The sequence below is a fragment of the Pezoporus occidentalis genome, unplaced genomic scaffold, assembly GCF_034315485.1.
Source record: "Pezoporus occidentalis ecotype Australia unplaced genomic scaffold, CSIRO_AGI_Poc_V1 ctg2, whole genome shotgun sequence".
In the NCBI taxonomy this organism is placed as follows: domain Eukaryota; kingdom Metazoa; phylum Chordata; class Aves; order Psittaciformes; family Psittacidae; genus Pezoporus; species Pezoporus occidentalis.
The window spans coordinates 16,314,340-16,330,065 of NW_026913855.1; the positions used below are offsets into that span (position 1 = coordinate 16,314,340).

General features: G+C 38.1%; 1 protein-coding gene across 5 annotated transcripts in view; it reads right to left on the reverse strand.

Moving 5' to 3' along the window:
- Positions 1-15,726, reverse strand: part of KIF13A (kinesin family member 13A) — a 111,136-nt gene that overhangs the window by 11,597 nt on the left and 83,813 nt on the right. For 3 of the 5 annotated variants that reach the window (XM_062617986.1, XM_062617987.1, XM_062617989.1), the window contains 19 exons: positions 14,763-14,925; positions 13,962-14,102; positions 12,539-12,688; positions 11,942-12,106; positions 11,540-11,713; positions 10,859-11,010; positions 10,606-10,738; positions 10,345-10,491; positions 9,363-9,401; positions 7,969-8,068; positions 7,749-7,875; positions 6,674-6,729; positions 5,310-5,434; positions 4,078-4,254; positions 2,697-2,789; positions 1,712-1,864; positions 1,234-1,311; positions 660-707; positions 110-221 (listed from right to left, as the gene is read on the reverse strand). In XM_062617986.1, coding sequence (XP_062473970.1) covers positions 110-221; positions 660-707; positions 1,234-1,311; positions 1,712-1,864; positions 2,697-2,789; positions 4,078-4,254; positions 5,310-5,434; positions 6,674-6,729; positions 7,749-7,875; positions 7,969-8,068; positions 9,363-9,401; positions 10,345-10,491; positions 10,606-10,738; positions 10,859-11,010; positions 11,540-11,713; positions 11,942-12,106; positions 12,539-12,688; positions 13,962-14,102; positions 14,763-14,925 — 2,333 coding nt within the window. The remainder of the gene's footprint in view (positions 1-109; positions 222-659; positions 708-1,233; positions 1,312-1,711; positions 1,865-2,696; positions 2,790-4,077; positions 4,255-5,309; positions 5,435-6,673; positions 6,730-7,748; positions 7,876-7,968; positions 8,069-9,362; positions 9,402-10,344; positions 10,492-10,605; positions 10,739-10,858; positions 11,011-11,539; positions 11,714-11,941; positions 12,107-12,538; positions 12,689-13,961; positions 14,103-14,762; positions 14,926-15,726) is intronic. The other 2 variants (XM_062617988.1, XM_062617990.1) reach the window with 1 other exon arrangement.

Below are 15,726 nucleotides of genomic sequence, written 5' to 3' on the forward strand. Positions count from 1 at the left end.
GGATAATGCATTTAGTAGGAAAAGATCACTGGGAATTTAATTTTCAGTTTAATGCAGCAGTTAAAACCCCCACAAACACTGTCATTATATATATGCTTTGAAGTCTCACCACTGCCGTCTTTACTCTTGCGAGGCGACTCCCTGGGTAAAGTACCATAGCATGATACATCTTGATAACTGGAACAACAGTCAGATATATCTAGGTGACTTTCAGACCAACCCTGAGAAACAAAAAAACATAAATATGCATGCTGGTAGAGGCAAACATGGAAAAATTACCAGGTAAACTCAAAGGCAGGTTAAAACCAAAAAACTAACACTCACCCCCATCCCCCCCCAAGAAATGTCAAGTTATTGACTTAACACAATTTCCCTGTCTCACACAAATGCACTGTTTGGAAGCTAATTAGATTTTCAGTGAAATGTAAGTTTTGCTATACCTTCCCCTTTACATATGAGTTTATACAATTCTAAGATGAAGAGCAAAGAAGGACAAGGAGGATTAACTCAAAACAACATGTAACTAGTGCAGCATTTTGAAGACATGTAAACACACCATTAAAAACACTGTTTTCCTATTTTTTCAATTTTCAAATACATTTCAAAGAGGACAAAAAATAATCTGAGAATGCACGCCTTTTGTTGTCGCATGCACATACCTTTTCATCTTCGTCACAGGCAGAAAGATCTAGTCGGCTACAGGATACCTACAGAACACCAACAGGCAGAATGACAAAATGCGTACCTTTTCTTTATAAAATATAATGCCTTGCGGAAGCAACTTTTCTGTTATCTCTTTTCAGATAAGATTATTTGTAAGGACAGCTATGTTTGTGCTGTATGAGTGGGTGATAGGAGAACACAGGAAATGCACACAAAATGGAAACTATCCCTTACCCTATGATAAAAGTTAAAGGGACTTGGAAGTAAAAGTGAGGGCCATCAGGGCAGCTGTCATCCTAAACTACTTCCAAACCAAATATCCTCCTAAAAGAAGAGTTCCAACCAACCCTCCCACTTCCCTGTCAACTTTGTTATCTCCTAGGATGCATCGCTGTGGGGAGGGGCTTCGAGCAACTCCAAATTTCCATTCATGACAACTTTCCTACAGGTTGGTTAGTCCCAAGTCAGAATAACCACTACCTTATCACACTGTGCAAGCATCACATCAGCACACAAACAGCACCCCCTGCCCCATTAGTACTAATTTACCAGAGGATAAAGGGTTCTTACATTGTGGACATTTGGAGTGCTGATGCTTCTACGGATGTTTCTCGCTTTGGTGGAGAGTGCCTCTTTGACTGTGACTGCCTGTGTAAAGAAGAGAACATACTAAAATGAATGCCACAGTTCCCTCATAAGAAATGATCAAGTAGGATAGAAAGTTTTTCCAGTGTGGCTGTCAACAGCAAACAGGGCTTGCATCTACAAATCTTAATTTGCACACACAACCACCACAATCTACCAGAAATTCACTGTTTGGCCTTTGCCTGTTCAGGTTCTGAGAACTACATCCCTGCCAAGTATTAGACCCACCACTACTGGAATTTGACATTTCACAGAAGTAACAGTCTTACATTTATCCACCCAATATTCACTAAAAAACCCAAACTAAAACCCGAGAAACACTTCATATTTCTAACAGACCAACCATCTCTACTTGAATTCTCATAATCCTGTTCAAAAGGTGCATGAAGTGCCTTTTCCTTGCCTGTCTTAGTCGTTCGAGGCTCAGAATGTTCTCCACTTGCAGCACACCACGTGTGTATTTTTCGATGTACGTTTCCCCATCAGATGTGCCCTCATTCTCACTCCTTGCTGCCATCAGCGCCAAAGTCTCACGATCCTCAATTTCTTCTGTAGCCTAAATTACAAGTTACAGTACTGAAGTTTTTTTAATAATTAAAGCCTATTGTTTTTAAGGTATTAATTCACATCTTTAGACCACCTCAATCTGGAAATTAATTTAAGTCTATAATTGTTAACTTAATCAGTAATCCTAGTTATAATCAATGATCCAAGTCTTTTCAATACACATATAAATGATGCTGAAGTAAGAAGAGGTCATGTTTAGGAGAAGTTCTGCGTATTTGCTGTAGTCAACGTACTTCTAGGGATAATTCATATATAACCTGAAATTACTGATGTTAAGGATTAACTAATGGAAACTTCCTACGCAAGTAAGCACAACTTCCTTCCCAAATTGCAGATACGCTGTGTGGTTTCCCTAGAGTTCTACTGCACAAAAGTAACAATCACATGGTGACAAGACTATTTGTGTTTCCATTTGTCCAGGTTGTTTGCCTTTAAAATAAATTGTATTTAAAATTTCTGAGATTTTCTTATATAAAGCAGTTTATATTCCCGCAAAATCATTTTCCCAGCTATTCTGTTTCCACTGACCTGGACATTCCTCTGAATACCCTCTATATTTTCCCTGTAGACACTAATGTGATTTCAAAACCAGCTCTACTACAAGAACACAGTTAAACACAGTAGAAAAGAAAATAAAACTGTGGAGTTTTCAACTGTTTAAAGATAAACATGATCTCAACACTGCACTCCAGTATATACACTTTGGCAAGCTGCCTCATATTAGCAAAGCAGGACATTTACTTCCCAATCAGTATCACCCACTGCAGTAGGTCATTCTGTTCCTTTCAGTGAATTTGCCAGAGAAATATGGTATAATTTACCTTTGGTATATTGGATACTATTTCATATGTCACTCCACAGGCATAATATATGTTTTTCAAGGATATCCTCCTTTTCAGGCTCTGGGTAAAACTCTAAAAACAAAGTAATTTTCAATTATTATTGATAATGATTATTTATGACATCCTAAGAAATAAAAGGTCACAATGCAAAGACTTATTTTGCTACAAAAAGACTGTAATTTATTAAGTTCCTTTTTAGCATTAATGATCCTTTAAGTACTCTTTACAGCCCTGTGCCCAGTACACAATGATGGTAAGTTCAATCAGTAACAGTTTCCTCCTATTTTGCATTGATGCTCTATCCTGGTGTAGTAACTTTTAACACCAAAACTGTAGTTGTAAGAAGTCTCTACTGTACAGATCACAGAATCAGAGAATCAGCTAGGTTGGAAATGACCTTTAAGATCATCAAGTCCAACTGTTCCGCCATCATTTCTCATTTTGTCAGCCACCTGTTAAACAGGTAGAAAATTCCTTTTGCAATAGCCACACGTAACTCTGCTTTCTAGCCATAACTGAAATAGTAACCAGAGTTTTCATTGTTGTAATCATAAGCTTACCGTGCTTCGCTATCAGGTTAGTTAGCCTTACACTACCAACTGTAAACTTTAAACTTTCATCTAATAACATGTTTTAGAGAAATGAAATTGGCCAAGGATAATATACCAAATGTAAAAAGCTGCTTAGCAACCGCTTAGTAGTACTACAGCTGATTTGTGCTCTACCCCCACACTGCACTGTAAAATCTGGAGCAATTCCGAAATACAGTCTTGGTCTCAATCATCTAGGAAACAGAAAGGAACACAATTTCAGTGAGCACCTCACTGTCTAAGCCCACAAAGCAGCAAAGCAAGGGGAACAGCAACCACTCTTATGGCCAAAGAAAATACCCTATCCAAAAGCACCATGTTAAAGAGGGTAGAGAGTCTATACATTTGGGTAGTGGTAGGAAACAAGCCTAGTTTCTAATTAACAGAGGAAGTAGCAGACAGAAAAAAGATCTGTTGTGTTTACATGGCACATTTAAGGGCCCCAGAGATGCTTTCAGGAATAGAGTGGCTACAGTGACCCTATATTAGATAAGCTATTGCAAACTTCTCTGAATCAAAGAACATTTCAACCTGTAGAGACAAAAAGGTAAACTTAATCTTTGTTACAAAAGGAGCACCTGTTACACTCTGAAGCACATCAGCTTGATGAGAGGACAATTCAAAGGAGTGCACAGCTTCACTGCAGCCTATGAAAATCTATCTTTTGTAAGAATAGGTGGGACCAAACTTACACAATATTAAGCAAGTAGCTAAGAAAATTAAGGATATGAAACAAAAATAATAATTAAAACTATATATAAACTTACTACCTGCTTGTTATAAATATTGGCTGCAATCCTTTTGCGTAACACCAGCTCCATTGCAGCAGGATGGCTGAGCTGCACAGTAGTCTTCACTATTAAGTAAATTCTCTCATTTTGAGGCGTTACCCTATTCAGATGCACTGAATCATGGACAGAAGAGTCCCAGGCAGCAGTGGCTGAAACCTACGCAGAAAAACAAAGTGAAAGAAAAGAAAGGGAAATCAAAGATTCGACTACTGTTAACAACAGATTTAATTTGCAATGATTTAATATGAAGCAGAACAATTATTTCATGAGAGATAGAAGCATCATTGATAAAGATAAGCATCATTGAACAAAGTGGAGTCAAACCTCCTTTTCATAGTAAGGAATTTATCAGAAACAGCATAATAAAGGTACTAAGATATTGTGGAAAACCACCATGAACCCGATCTCTGCACTGTGCAAACCCTGCCACAAAAGGAAGTCTTCACACAGCTGGAGACAGAGAGGAAAGCAGAAGCAAGACTGGAAGAAGAAACACAAATCTTACTGCAACTGTACTAAAATTTAATAAAATTCAGCATTACATCTTCCTTCTGTGCTGGATTAGGTTATAGAGGCCCACACAGAACAAACATGCTCCCATCCTGCAGAACACCATTTTTTACCCCCCCTCTCCCTCCTCCCCAGGTTCAGCATCCCATTTATTCTGGAAAGGGTCTCTTAAGCAATGGCCTAAGTTGGCATCCGATGTGAAAGAAATGAGTAAAGAAACTCCAAAATGGGTTTAAGCTCGATTCATTTCCACCAGTTCCCAAACTTTACATTTAAAAAAAAGTAATTGTGTATTACAAAGGAAAAGGCTTTATTTTAATACTAAGCTTTGCCTAGTGTGCACAATAAATGAAGGGGCTTTCTCTGAAGAATCAAGAGCCTTCAAGAGGAATGATGAAGGGGTGAGGAAAGAAGAAAAAGGGATTTTGAGTTAGGCAGCTGAATTATTCTTTTGCCAAGGGCAACTAAGACTTGTTACCTCCAAATTAAGGCAGAAGAGCTAACAAGTCATACCCTCTTCAATTCTAAATAAATAGGCTAGAAAATGAAGGCAGCACTAGATACAGATGGTGTACACTAGGTACATCTAAGACAAGAAGATAATAATAATGACTAAATACATACAAGTAGAAAATAAAACATAGAAAGAAATTGTTAACATAAGCTGCAGTTGTCAAGAAGGAGGCTTGCTAACAATTTACCTCATCATCACTGTGTTTTATGATCGGCAGATAAAAGAATGGACTCCCATGCTCCTTTGGTAGTATTGAGTTAACTCCTGATGCATGGGGACCTATAAGTTGTTCATTGGCACTGAGGTCATCAGCTAATGAAACAAATGTGCAAAGAATGACATAGTTTTATACCAAAGGATATTAATATATAAGAGGCAAAGTTGTAATAAAGTGCTACCCATATTTCATAATACATCTAATCCTGATTAATCTTCTTATTATGCAGTACTTTGAATACTATTTCAGCATACAAAAGAAGGGAAGTAAAACCAGGCTAAGACCCAGCAGGACACATTCTCAAGTAACCTAAACTGAATTCAAAACTATTTCTAGGTATTCATAATGTTAATGTGCCCAGCCAGAAAACTTCGATTTATCCACCTGTCAGCCTAACCAGCTCATCTCTTAGTTAAATCACTTCTGATGTCTCAGGAAAACTTTAAAACGAGAATAGCAGTTCTGGCTACATGAGGCTAAAAGCTAAACAAAACCAACCAACCAAACAAGTTGTGGAATGTTCCATCAATCTAATTAAATATCCTATTTGATCTTCTGTTAATCTCTGTTGATAATGAAAAAAAACCCAAATAAAAACATTCCTTGTAAGCACAGATGAAGGAAAGAGTGTACATAATTTTCCAAAAGCAGCTTCTAAAGCAGGTATTCATGTGTTGCCTACATAAACACATCTGGTAGCCCTCACTGCAATGCTGGATGTGACAAGGCTTGTGGATCCTCCTTTGATTTATGCCTCAGGTTTATATTTACAGCCTTGCTTCCTAAATAGTCCTTAGATGTCATGCAAACTCGTCTCTTGCTGCTTACAGTGTGTATCTGTATCTTAAGAACACATATCAATAGTTTTCTCACAGGTAAAACTAAATACCTTCAAAGGGAGAGCATTTAGATTCTCTAATAAAATGCTAACACACTCTTTATTAAAACAGTTGTTTAAGACTCTACAGACACCTCAATAGAAGGAGGTCTGAAAGCATTGGGAGATTCTCCATCAGTGCTTTAATGACACTTGGATTTGTGCATCAAAATGTTCACAGGATTTTCTTATCTGCTGCTTGATTTAAACTAAACTTGCTCTCAAATTTCTGTTGTATAGGCTATACTTTACTCACATGTTCCTCATTTTTTAACTTTAGTTTAAAATAGTTGTACATGATTAATCCAATATACAGAATCAGAATTAAAAAGCATTTTACAAGCCATATTAGACAGTGCCATTGCCAGGACTTGTTTGGTTTCATACATTTCAGATTCATTCCTCCATTTATGAATTCCCTACCCCCCAACTTTCTTAATCTGCTGTTACAACATACCGTTCAAATCAAGGAAGAGGACAGGTATATGTGTTTCCATTCCTGCAGGTGGAATCCTGAAACAAAACAAACTGCTGGGAAGAAGGAAGGCAAATTCATGCCTAAGCTAATTTGGGCAAACAGATCTCCATGCAAGACTCATTAACTGTAATCAATGACTACAGCTGTCAACATTTTGATGACTAATCTGAATGCCTATGTTGCAGACAATATTTTGTTTATCTACACTTGAAGCTGAACATAGTGCTTTGCCAAAACTTGGTTCAAACTGCAGAGCACATTTCAGTTGCTGTATGACAGTTTTAAACATCCTGTTCTGCTTCTTATAAAGTTAACTGGTTGTAGTCATCTCATTCATAAATGTTAACAGACTTTCAAACAACTTTAAATCAATAAATACACTTTTAGATATATCACCACAGCTCAGTTCAAGTGGATAACAGGAAAAAATGGCAAGGAAAGAGTATCACTACATCATTCATCCAATGAAGAAGAGATATTAGACATTATCAGAATCATCAATGTACACTTGGTTAGAGCTGTATTTCTTGTCCACAATTTCCCAAATCTAATGTATTGCATTCCTCATTTTTGCAGGTCATTTCCAATGATCTTAGTTAAAACACAAATTTAAACGAAATTAAGAGAAATATATTAGAAATTCAAATGAAACAGAAGAGAACACATCCTTTGAAATCAGAATTTCTTCCCCTCCCACTCCTTATCAATGAAATTATCATGGGTTCTATCATCCATTTTTGAACCCATCCTTTTCTGAAAGGAGTCAAACTACAGGATAACTTCCTCAGGTTTTTTGTAAAATTTTAAAGTGCTATTATAACAGTATTTTACCTCAAACTATCTCAAAGCTACTTTATGTACTCGGTTAACTAAGCAAACCTTTTTTACATTTGAACCAGCACCTGACCTTCTTCCAGCCTTCTGCCAGCTGAGCAGAATTTGTAGTATTAGAGAAAAACATGGGGAGCAATAAAACATGCTGAGATTTTTACCTTCTCACATGTATTGCTCATGTGCAGAAAACTAACTACTCCCATGGTTTCTCTGAACATACCAATTTGCAGGGGCACCGGGGATTCCACTGCCTGGTGCTGGAACAAACACCGCATTCCTCTCTTCTGTCAGCCCTACCCACTGTTCGACCAGCCGGGCTTCCCGTTCTAGATCATCCTCAGATTTTTCTACAGAGAAAGAGATTACTGTTAAATATGAGATACATGTTTCGTGGTATAGGGAATAAAGGACTTATGATAGGAACTTTTAAAGCTTCAAACCTTGTTTATTGCTGATCTTTTGAATCTGCTCATCTAAGTATTCTCTCCGTTTTATCAATGCATCAGACCACCTTTCTCGAACACAGTTTAAATCTTCTTCCTAAAATGGAAGGAAAAAAGAAAGTTATTAGGCTGCACTGTTAAGATTAAAGGGCAGTGAATTTCATCAGAATTTATATTTGAGAGCTTGCATGATGCAGAAAACCGTCTTCACCCCGAATGACATGCACACTGATTAAGTACCTCATCACCCATGAATGGAAGCGTATTTGCTTTCAAATCTCAATTCCAACAGAAGGAAAGGAAAATGTGACTGCCTCAGTTGCTGAACAGAATTATACACCACAGGCTAATTACTCACAGAAAGGGCAATCAACCTTTTTCATAGTATATGGAATAGGAAAAAACAAGTATCATCAGCTGATCACAGGTTCTCCTGAAGATTAGACAGGTCAGTATGCCCTCAAACCTGCACAAAATTCCATTGCTAGCAGCTGCCATCAGTGCAATTAAAAGATTTCTCATGCAGACAAAACCCATCATGCAATCATGCTTTGTGGTATCACAGAAAATCTGGCTCATTCTTCTCTGTGATATGTCAGGAAGCGCATAAACAGCCCGCAAGAAGTTAGTACCTTGATGTTTTTGAGACTGATGTAAAACCTAAAACATTATCTGAAGGGATGTCAGCATTCTCACCTAACTGGTTTTATTTGCATAACGCTGCACTAGAAATAAGTCTGAAATGTGGGGTTTTTTTTAGGCAATTCCTCTTCTGCCCTTTGTCACCTCTTAGGTGAGTATTCTGTTATATTGCATAAACTGTGACTGTCTAGTATTTACTTGTCACACAGAAAAACCACAGGCTCAATGTCTGGTTTTGTTTAGATAAAAAAAGAATTGCTTCACTGAAGTGTCTGTATCCTCCTTGCTGGCATCTTCCCCTTTCTCTCCCACAAGCATTTCAGGAAACTGCACAACTTAAAAGGTTACGACGTTTTCTTTAGAAAACAAACAAAAAGCCTTTGCTGTATAATTTGGTTGGGAAAGATGCCTGCAGCTGCAGGTGGCTGTTGTTTTCCCTATGATAGCCACTGGAAACTGTTTTCATTCTAAATTACAGTTTCTAAGCTTTTATTCACATAGGAATTCATGTAGCCAGTTAGGAGAGCTGACTTCTAAGTACTAGAGAAGAGAGCAGGCTGCAAGAGTATAAAGTCACAAGGTAAAATGAAGTAACAGTGTTTATAGCCCAGGTAGCCTCTTAAATGCACAGCACATATATATTTCAAAGCCGCTTTTGCTTGCTCCGTATGCTTGTTCATTTGAAAGTTGCTGGCTATTAGCATTAGCTGTGCCCCATGCCACAGGATTGACAGCAACAGCAGCAATACCTGGTAACTATCCATATCACCACCATCATCCTCCTCCTTCTGGTAGGAGAAAATAAACGTTGTAAAACACAAAACAACATTCATTTCTCTCAACAGAAACTCACACAAATAACCCAAAACACGAATACAAACACTTCTGCCACAAACTTGGAAAATGTTAAGATTACAACACTCACAGTTTTACTAACAGGTAGAAACAGATACTTTTTTTCATTACAGGATATAGCAGCTCAGCCATGATTTGAGTGTTAATGAATATATTTAATTAGAAAAAAAAGTAACCTCTCCCCACCAGAATACAGTGCCAGAAACAGGACTGAGCAAACATACCACCCATCTTCAAGTTTTACAGTTTCATCTGTCTTTAAGGTTATAATTACTTGTGGTTCTGAATGTAACATTTATGACAGAGGGCATCTTGCTTCCTATGGTAGCCTATTCCACTTGTTCTTTGTCATCACTATTAACATCATGCTTTAATTTCAATATGAATTTGTCCAGTATCAGCTTGAAGTCATTTATACTCCCTTAAGGACTTTTTCTGCTATATGAAATGGCCCTTTCACATTGAATGATGGCTCTTTTTGATTCTGATCAAATAACAACCCAGTCTTCTTGAAAATGTAAATAATATTTGACTATAGGACCTTTTTTCTACTAATTTACATTTTTTTCCCTGCTTTTCTCCTCCTCATTTTTCACCATCCTTGTAAGGGAGGGAAACTAATGGCATTACGAATCTAAAATTAATCACTTCTACTCATAAAGGTAAAAAATACATATTCCTCCTGCTTATATATATTCAGATAGCACACTCAGTACTTCACCAGTTATACACCCAGCTATAAGCTGGAAAAAGAAGGAGATTTAATGCCTTACACTCACATTTTAAGTATGAACCTCAAACATGTATAAAACTGCAAAATATCATGTACCAGTGTGCTGAAGTCCCTTTTGGAATTGAAAAAAATAACTGTCTTACCTGGTAGCTGTCCAAGCCCCTTTGCAGTTTGGTTGACCTGGCAGTCACACCACCTATAGAGACTGAAAGAATTGCTTCTACCATGAGAGGCAGTGTTCCCGAATGTTGTACAGGTTTCACGGTCACCTGAACTCTGCGAGAATGACCCTGAACAGGTAATTGAGAGACAGAAAGAAAGAGATAGAGAAGCAGAGATACACTAAGAATAAAATGAAGAATCAATTTTAAGCATGAATAAGAAGACAGGGGAAATACACGTACCTGCCTAAGCTGGAAAATTCCGCCTGTGTTAACATCTTTTGCCTGATGGAGCTCAACTGCAGTATATTCTCCCATCTCATTCAATTCTTGTATGGAAATCCACATTTCTATTCTTCGAGTTACTTCATTCCACCTAAAACAATATCCCCACAAAAACTAATGGTTGCCTCACCAAATTATACTGTGTGCACCACAAGTATTAGAAAGCCTTTAGAAAGCTGATGGAAGCATTCATGGGTAACTTTTTTTGTACCTGTCTCTCAATGTCCTAGTTTTAGCATGAAGAGAATCAACTTCCCAAACAGAGCTGCCATTGCCAGTACATCTGTGACCCCACACCTCAATAGCAAGAGCTCCTTCTGAAATGAACTCCAAGAACTCCTCTGTGACATTCACCACATAGTCCTGACAATAAGAAAAAACAAATCACATCCAATCAAATAATTTTATCTTCTCACCTACCTTGCAAGGACACACCAAACAACTAACTCTTCCATGGTAAGACCATACAGTTTGGATCATAAAGCTTGACTTAAGAAAACTGTGAAATACACCACAGCAATTTATGCTTCTGCATATTCTGTTTTATCCTTTGAAAATTTCCATAAAACAACACAGCTCCAATGATCTTTAAGTTACTGAGCTTACCGAACAAGTATATAATAAGATGTCATTATAAAAACTATAATTTCTGCCGCACATTAGAGATGACATCTGAATTTAAAAGACCACTATTTAAAAGATTTTTTCATTTTGCTAGATTTTGAAGAAGTGATGAAGCAAAATATGATGGCATTCCAAAGTATAGTCAAATGTCATTAGTCACACAATTTGATTCCCTCCTTCTTCCCACAGCAAAGCAAGGCCCAGATTCTAAATAGCTTGTCTCAAATATATCATCCTCTTGGTAACACTACTTCATAATAATAGTTACCTTGCAGTGAGAGAAGGTCACTGTAAAATGAGCATCTTTGCTCTGAGGTGAAGGCACATCTGGACCTACCACTGGTGCCGCTACTGTTGACTCACATTGATCCCAAAATGTATATTGACAAAAAACAAAGTTGGAGAGATTAGGTGGCAGTCCAGTTGCTTCTTTTATTTTTACCTGAGGAGACAAAACAGATGCTGTCATATATATGACTGTTTCTTCTTCAATAGCAAATTGCTCACAAACTAAATATGTAATCCAAAAGTATCAACAGCCAAGAAGTCTCTTTTCTCTTTAGAGAATTTTAAGCAAGTGACAGCTTACATTGCTTAGTACTTTACATTGGACTGACTACATAGCTCCAAAGGCCTGAAACTGTTAACTTCATCATGCGTTCTCACTTACCCTGCAGGAGAGCTTTTTTGCTCTGTGAATAATTTCTCCATTGTTATCCATGACTTCTAGACTCCCACTCTCACTGGAGTTCTCCGATGAGTCATCTCCTTCTACTACCCGTTCTGGGACAGACCCAGTGACTCGCATTACTTCAACATGCAACCGTCCTGCAACCTAAGGCAAGACAAATACTGAGAACCTGTGCATAAGGGACTTAAAAGACATTAAGATGGTAGATATCTAACTGTAGGAGGTGTGCAGAAACAGAACTGCCTCAATCACCAAATGAAAAGTAACCATGGCAAAAGAGAAGAAAGGAATAGAATACGTTTATAACTACAGAACATCTTAATTCACGCACAACAGAAAAGGTATACTGTACTTCAGAACATTAATATGCCAGGTTTTGCTCAGTTACCTACATTGATACTAGGAATTTCATTCTACCAGCTGGGCAAATTGTAAGCAAGTAAACAGAGAACACACATAGCAATTTGTAAAACACTTATTCACTTGGAAAGAAGGCAGTAAGCATCACTTGCTTACAAGTGTGAAGTCTCCCAGCACAGAGGGTGCCCACAAAGGTCCAGCCCACCATCCACTCACCTCTCCCTGCTGGCTGATGATGGGCACAGCATACTGCAGCTTAACATCGTAGAAAAGGCACTCCAGAAACACGTTGGCCACGCCAATTAAATTGTGGTTCTCCTGCGCTTCGTAAAAAGGATCACCTCTTTTGCCAATCAGCTTCCTGATCTGTTTGAAGGATCGTAAAAATTATGTCAGAAACTGTAAGCATGAGAACACAAACCCAAATAACCGCACGGTATAAGATCATGGCACAAAAATTAAGTCACTACCAATCTTTTCTGTCCCTTCCTATTACAGGAGTAGAAGGAGACTAGAAGCATATCAAGTCTGAAATGAAATCTTTGAGATGAGCCATTATACAATCCTTTCTTTATAATGATAGTAGTATGATGACCTACATTTTTTAGTGATGTCAAGACAAAGCAGATTTTATCATGAGCAAGCAGAGTAGCCACTGATTTCAGTAACTTTCACCTTACTTTCCTGCTCTGCTTACGCTTTTTAAATGAAAGGACAAATCATCCCCAAGTTGAACAGCTGGTCTGGCTGCTGAATACCACTACAAGGGCAAAAGGGAAAGTGCAGGATGACTCCCACTTAGGCCTGTAAGTGTTCTTAAGGCTCCCATAGAGCTCACATCTGCAGCACTTTTTATGCAAGTACGCCATACACAGCCACAAAGAAATCATGCAGATTCCTAGCACCATATGCATTCCTCAGTGGGCTTATTAGCCCCTTCCCTTCTCCACCTTCAACACATGCATTTGACCTACATGTTTCTATGTAGCACATAGAACACATGCATTATGGATGACATAGGTCATGGCAAGGGTGATCCTGGCTCAGGCAGACAATTCAAAGGATGTGCTATCAGTTCTTACTAAAGTCAGCAGCAAAATCATCGTTGTCTTCAACGGGCACAGATGAAGTGCTTGACCTCCCCTGTGTTATGATTTTAGAGACTCCCACTGTCCCGTCCAAGGCATGTAACAAAGGCACAACAGCTGTTCAAACACACTTGAGAATGACTCCTGATACAAGTAATTTAGGTGCTCCCCATCAGCCACAAGACAGCAAGATGTAATTCCTGTGCACTTCTACCTGGATACCTAGAGGACGTCTTCTGGAACACCAAATCTCATTCTATCTCTTGCCACTAAACAAGCAAGCATTTGATAAGTCTTACACTAATTTGCTGAGGCTAACACGCTACTTAAAATTCTCTGGAAATGCCATTTAGTTTGTATGGAGATACTGATGTAGACTATGCATCTTCAATTGATCTCTTCCCTGCTTTAATACTGGGGGACATACAAACAAAATTACAGAATATTTCACATTTTAAGATCAAGTTCTACCCCACTAAAACGTACAACATATTAAGAAGGGTTAAAAGAAAACTAAATCTCTGATCCCTTTCAGAAAATATATACAATACCTCAGGAATTTTTTCCTTCCACTCTTGATAGATGTCTCTCATGTCAATCAATTTGTTCTCTAGTTTCTCAATGGTCCACACTTGAGTACCTTTGCCTTTTCTTCTCACTTGAATAGCCGGCTCACTTACTATCGCACCCCTCTAAATCAGACGAAAAAAACAAACCAATCACTGCAGGGAAGGTGGATTTAAGTAGTTTAACTCTTCTCTCAAACCACATTCCTAAAAAGGAATAAAATGCCGAAAATCTGGCTTCTCTCTGCATGCCAGCCATACTATCTCTGTCCTCAAACACAGTATACCCTATACACCCGAGGATCCAGACCTCTTTGTCTTTGTCAGACAATTACTATTCACACAGGAACTCTCAATAAAATCACTTATGACAAGTATTTTAACCTAATTGCTATCATTATGTTTACAGCAGGACTACAACTAGAAAAGCCTTAAGACAAAAAAACTGCAGGTATCTAACAAAACACAGTAATTGTTGCAAGCTTAACTAAAACACAGGTTTTACAGCAACAGAGCACAAATGTCTGTTGACAATTGTGACCGCATGTGCATATGGTGATCATACACTTGAAAGAACAGGAAGAGCCGTATTTAGTGCTCTGTTCCCATTTTCACTTACAATTATTCACTTTAATATATTAAAGTCAGGCAGCTCTCATATTTTGCATACGCATAATCTAACAAAAGCAGCATGTGATGGCCTCAAGTTAGATGACTGTTATATACATCTGCATATTTTAGAGCAGCCATAAAATTACATTTTCCAGGATTCTTTGTTGTCATTACCTTCTTGTTGGCACTGAGGTTTTCAGCAGGGATCTGAAGTGTTACTTGATAATCTGTTAGCTTACTCATTTCTTCTGCTAAGAAGTTTGCTTCTCTCACCAGTGTATTTGCTTTTACAATCTGCTCTCGAAGTTTAGCCAGGCTCTGTCGAAACAATTCATCCCTGCGGTGCAGTAGGTAACATGAAAAATACACAGAAACCTATTTCTATTATTGGAAAGCTGCAAATAGAGGTGCTAACAAAGACTTTTTTGAAAAAAGCTTAAGAAGAAATGCTGTATAGAACTATGTCAGCCAACACGAAACAGTGTCAGACAACATTATTGAAGAAAAGCAGTGATTACATTAAACAAACGTATGACTGTTGAGGTGAGTCTAGCACAGTAATGCCCAAATAAAAGCATACAGCTCTATGGAAGCTGCTACAGTGATGATCTGTTAAAAGCCCCAAGGACATTTCTAATTTTCCAGAAACAACATAATTGCAGCTGTCTGTCTTTAATCTGGAGTCCTGTTCCACAGAAACTACCAGTCCCAACATGTGAGACTTCATCTTGATAAAATCTGCTTTCCCTCAGATTGTGATGTTGGAACCTGCAATCACTGAAGGCCACAGCTTTACATGTGAGCAAGGTCTGCAGTGCAACAGACCCCCAGAGCTCCCTGCATATACTAAACCATCTCAAGTGTACCCATTAAGATTATTTAAGTCCTATACATCCAAAGTACTTTTCAAGTAATAGATGAAGGAGCACAGGTTAAAGCTTTTGCACTCTGAACAGTTACTAGTCTCTGGAGAAATTCCAAAGAGGTTTCTAAGGCCTGTCTGAGCAAATCTGTTCTAACATAGCAGCTGGCAAGCCTGCTATGACACATACTATACCTCCACCTGCGATACCAAGATACACTCTCACCTGCGATTCTCATCATTAATTTGCCTTTTAAAAGTATCATGATTATTCTC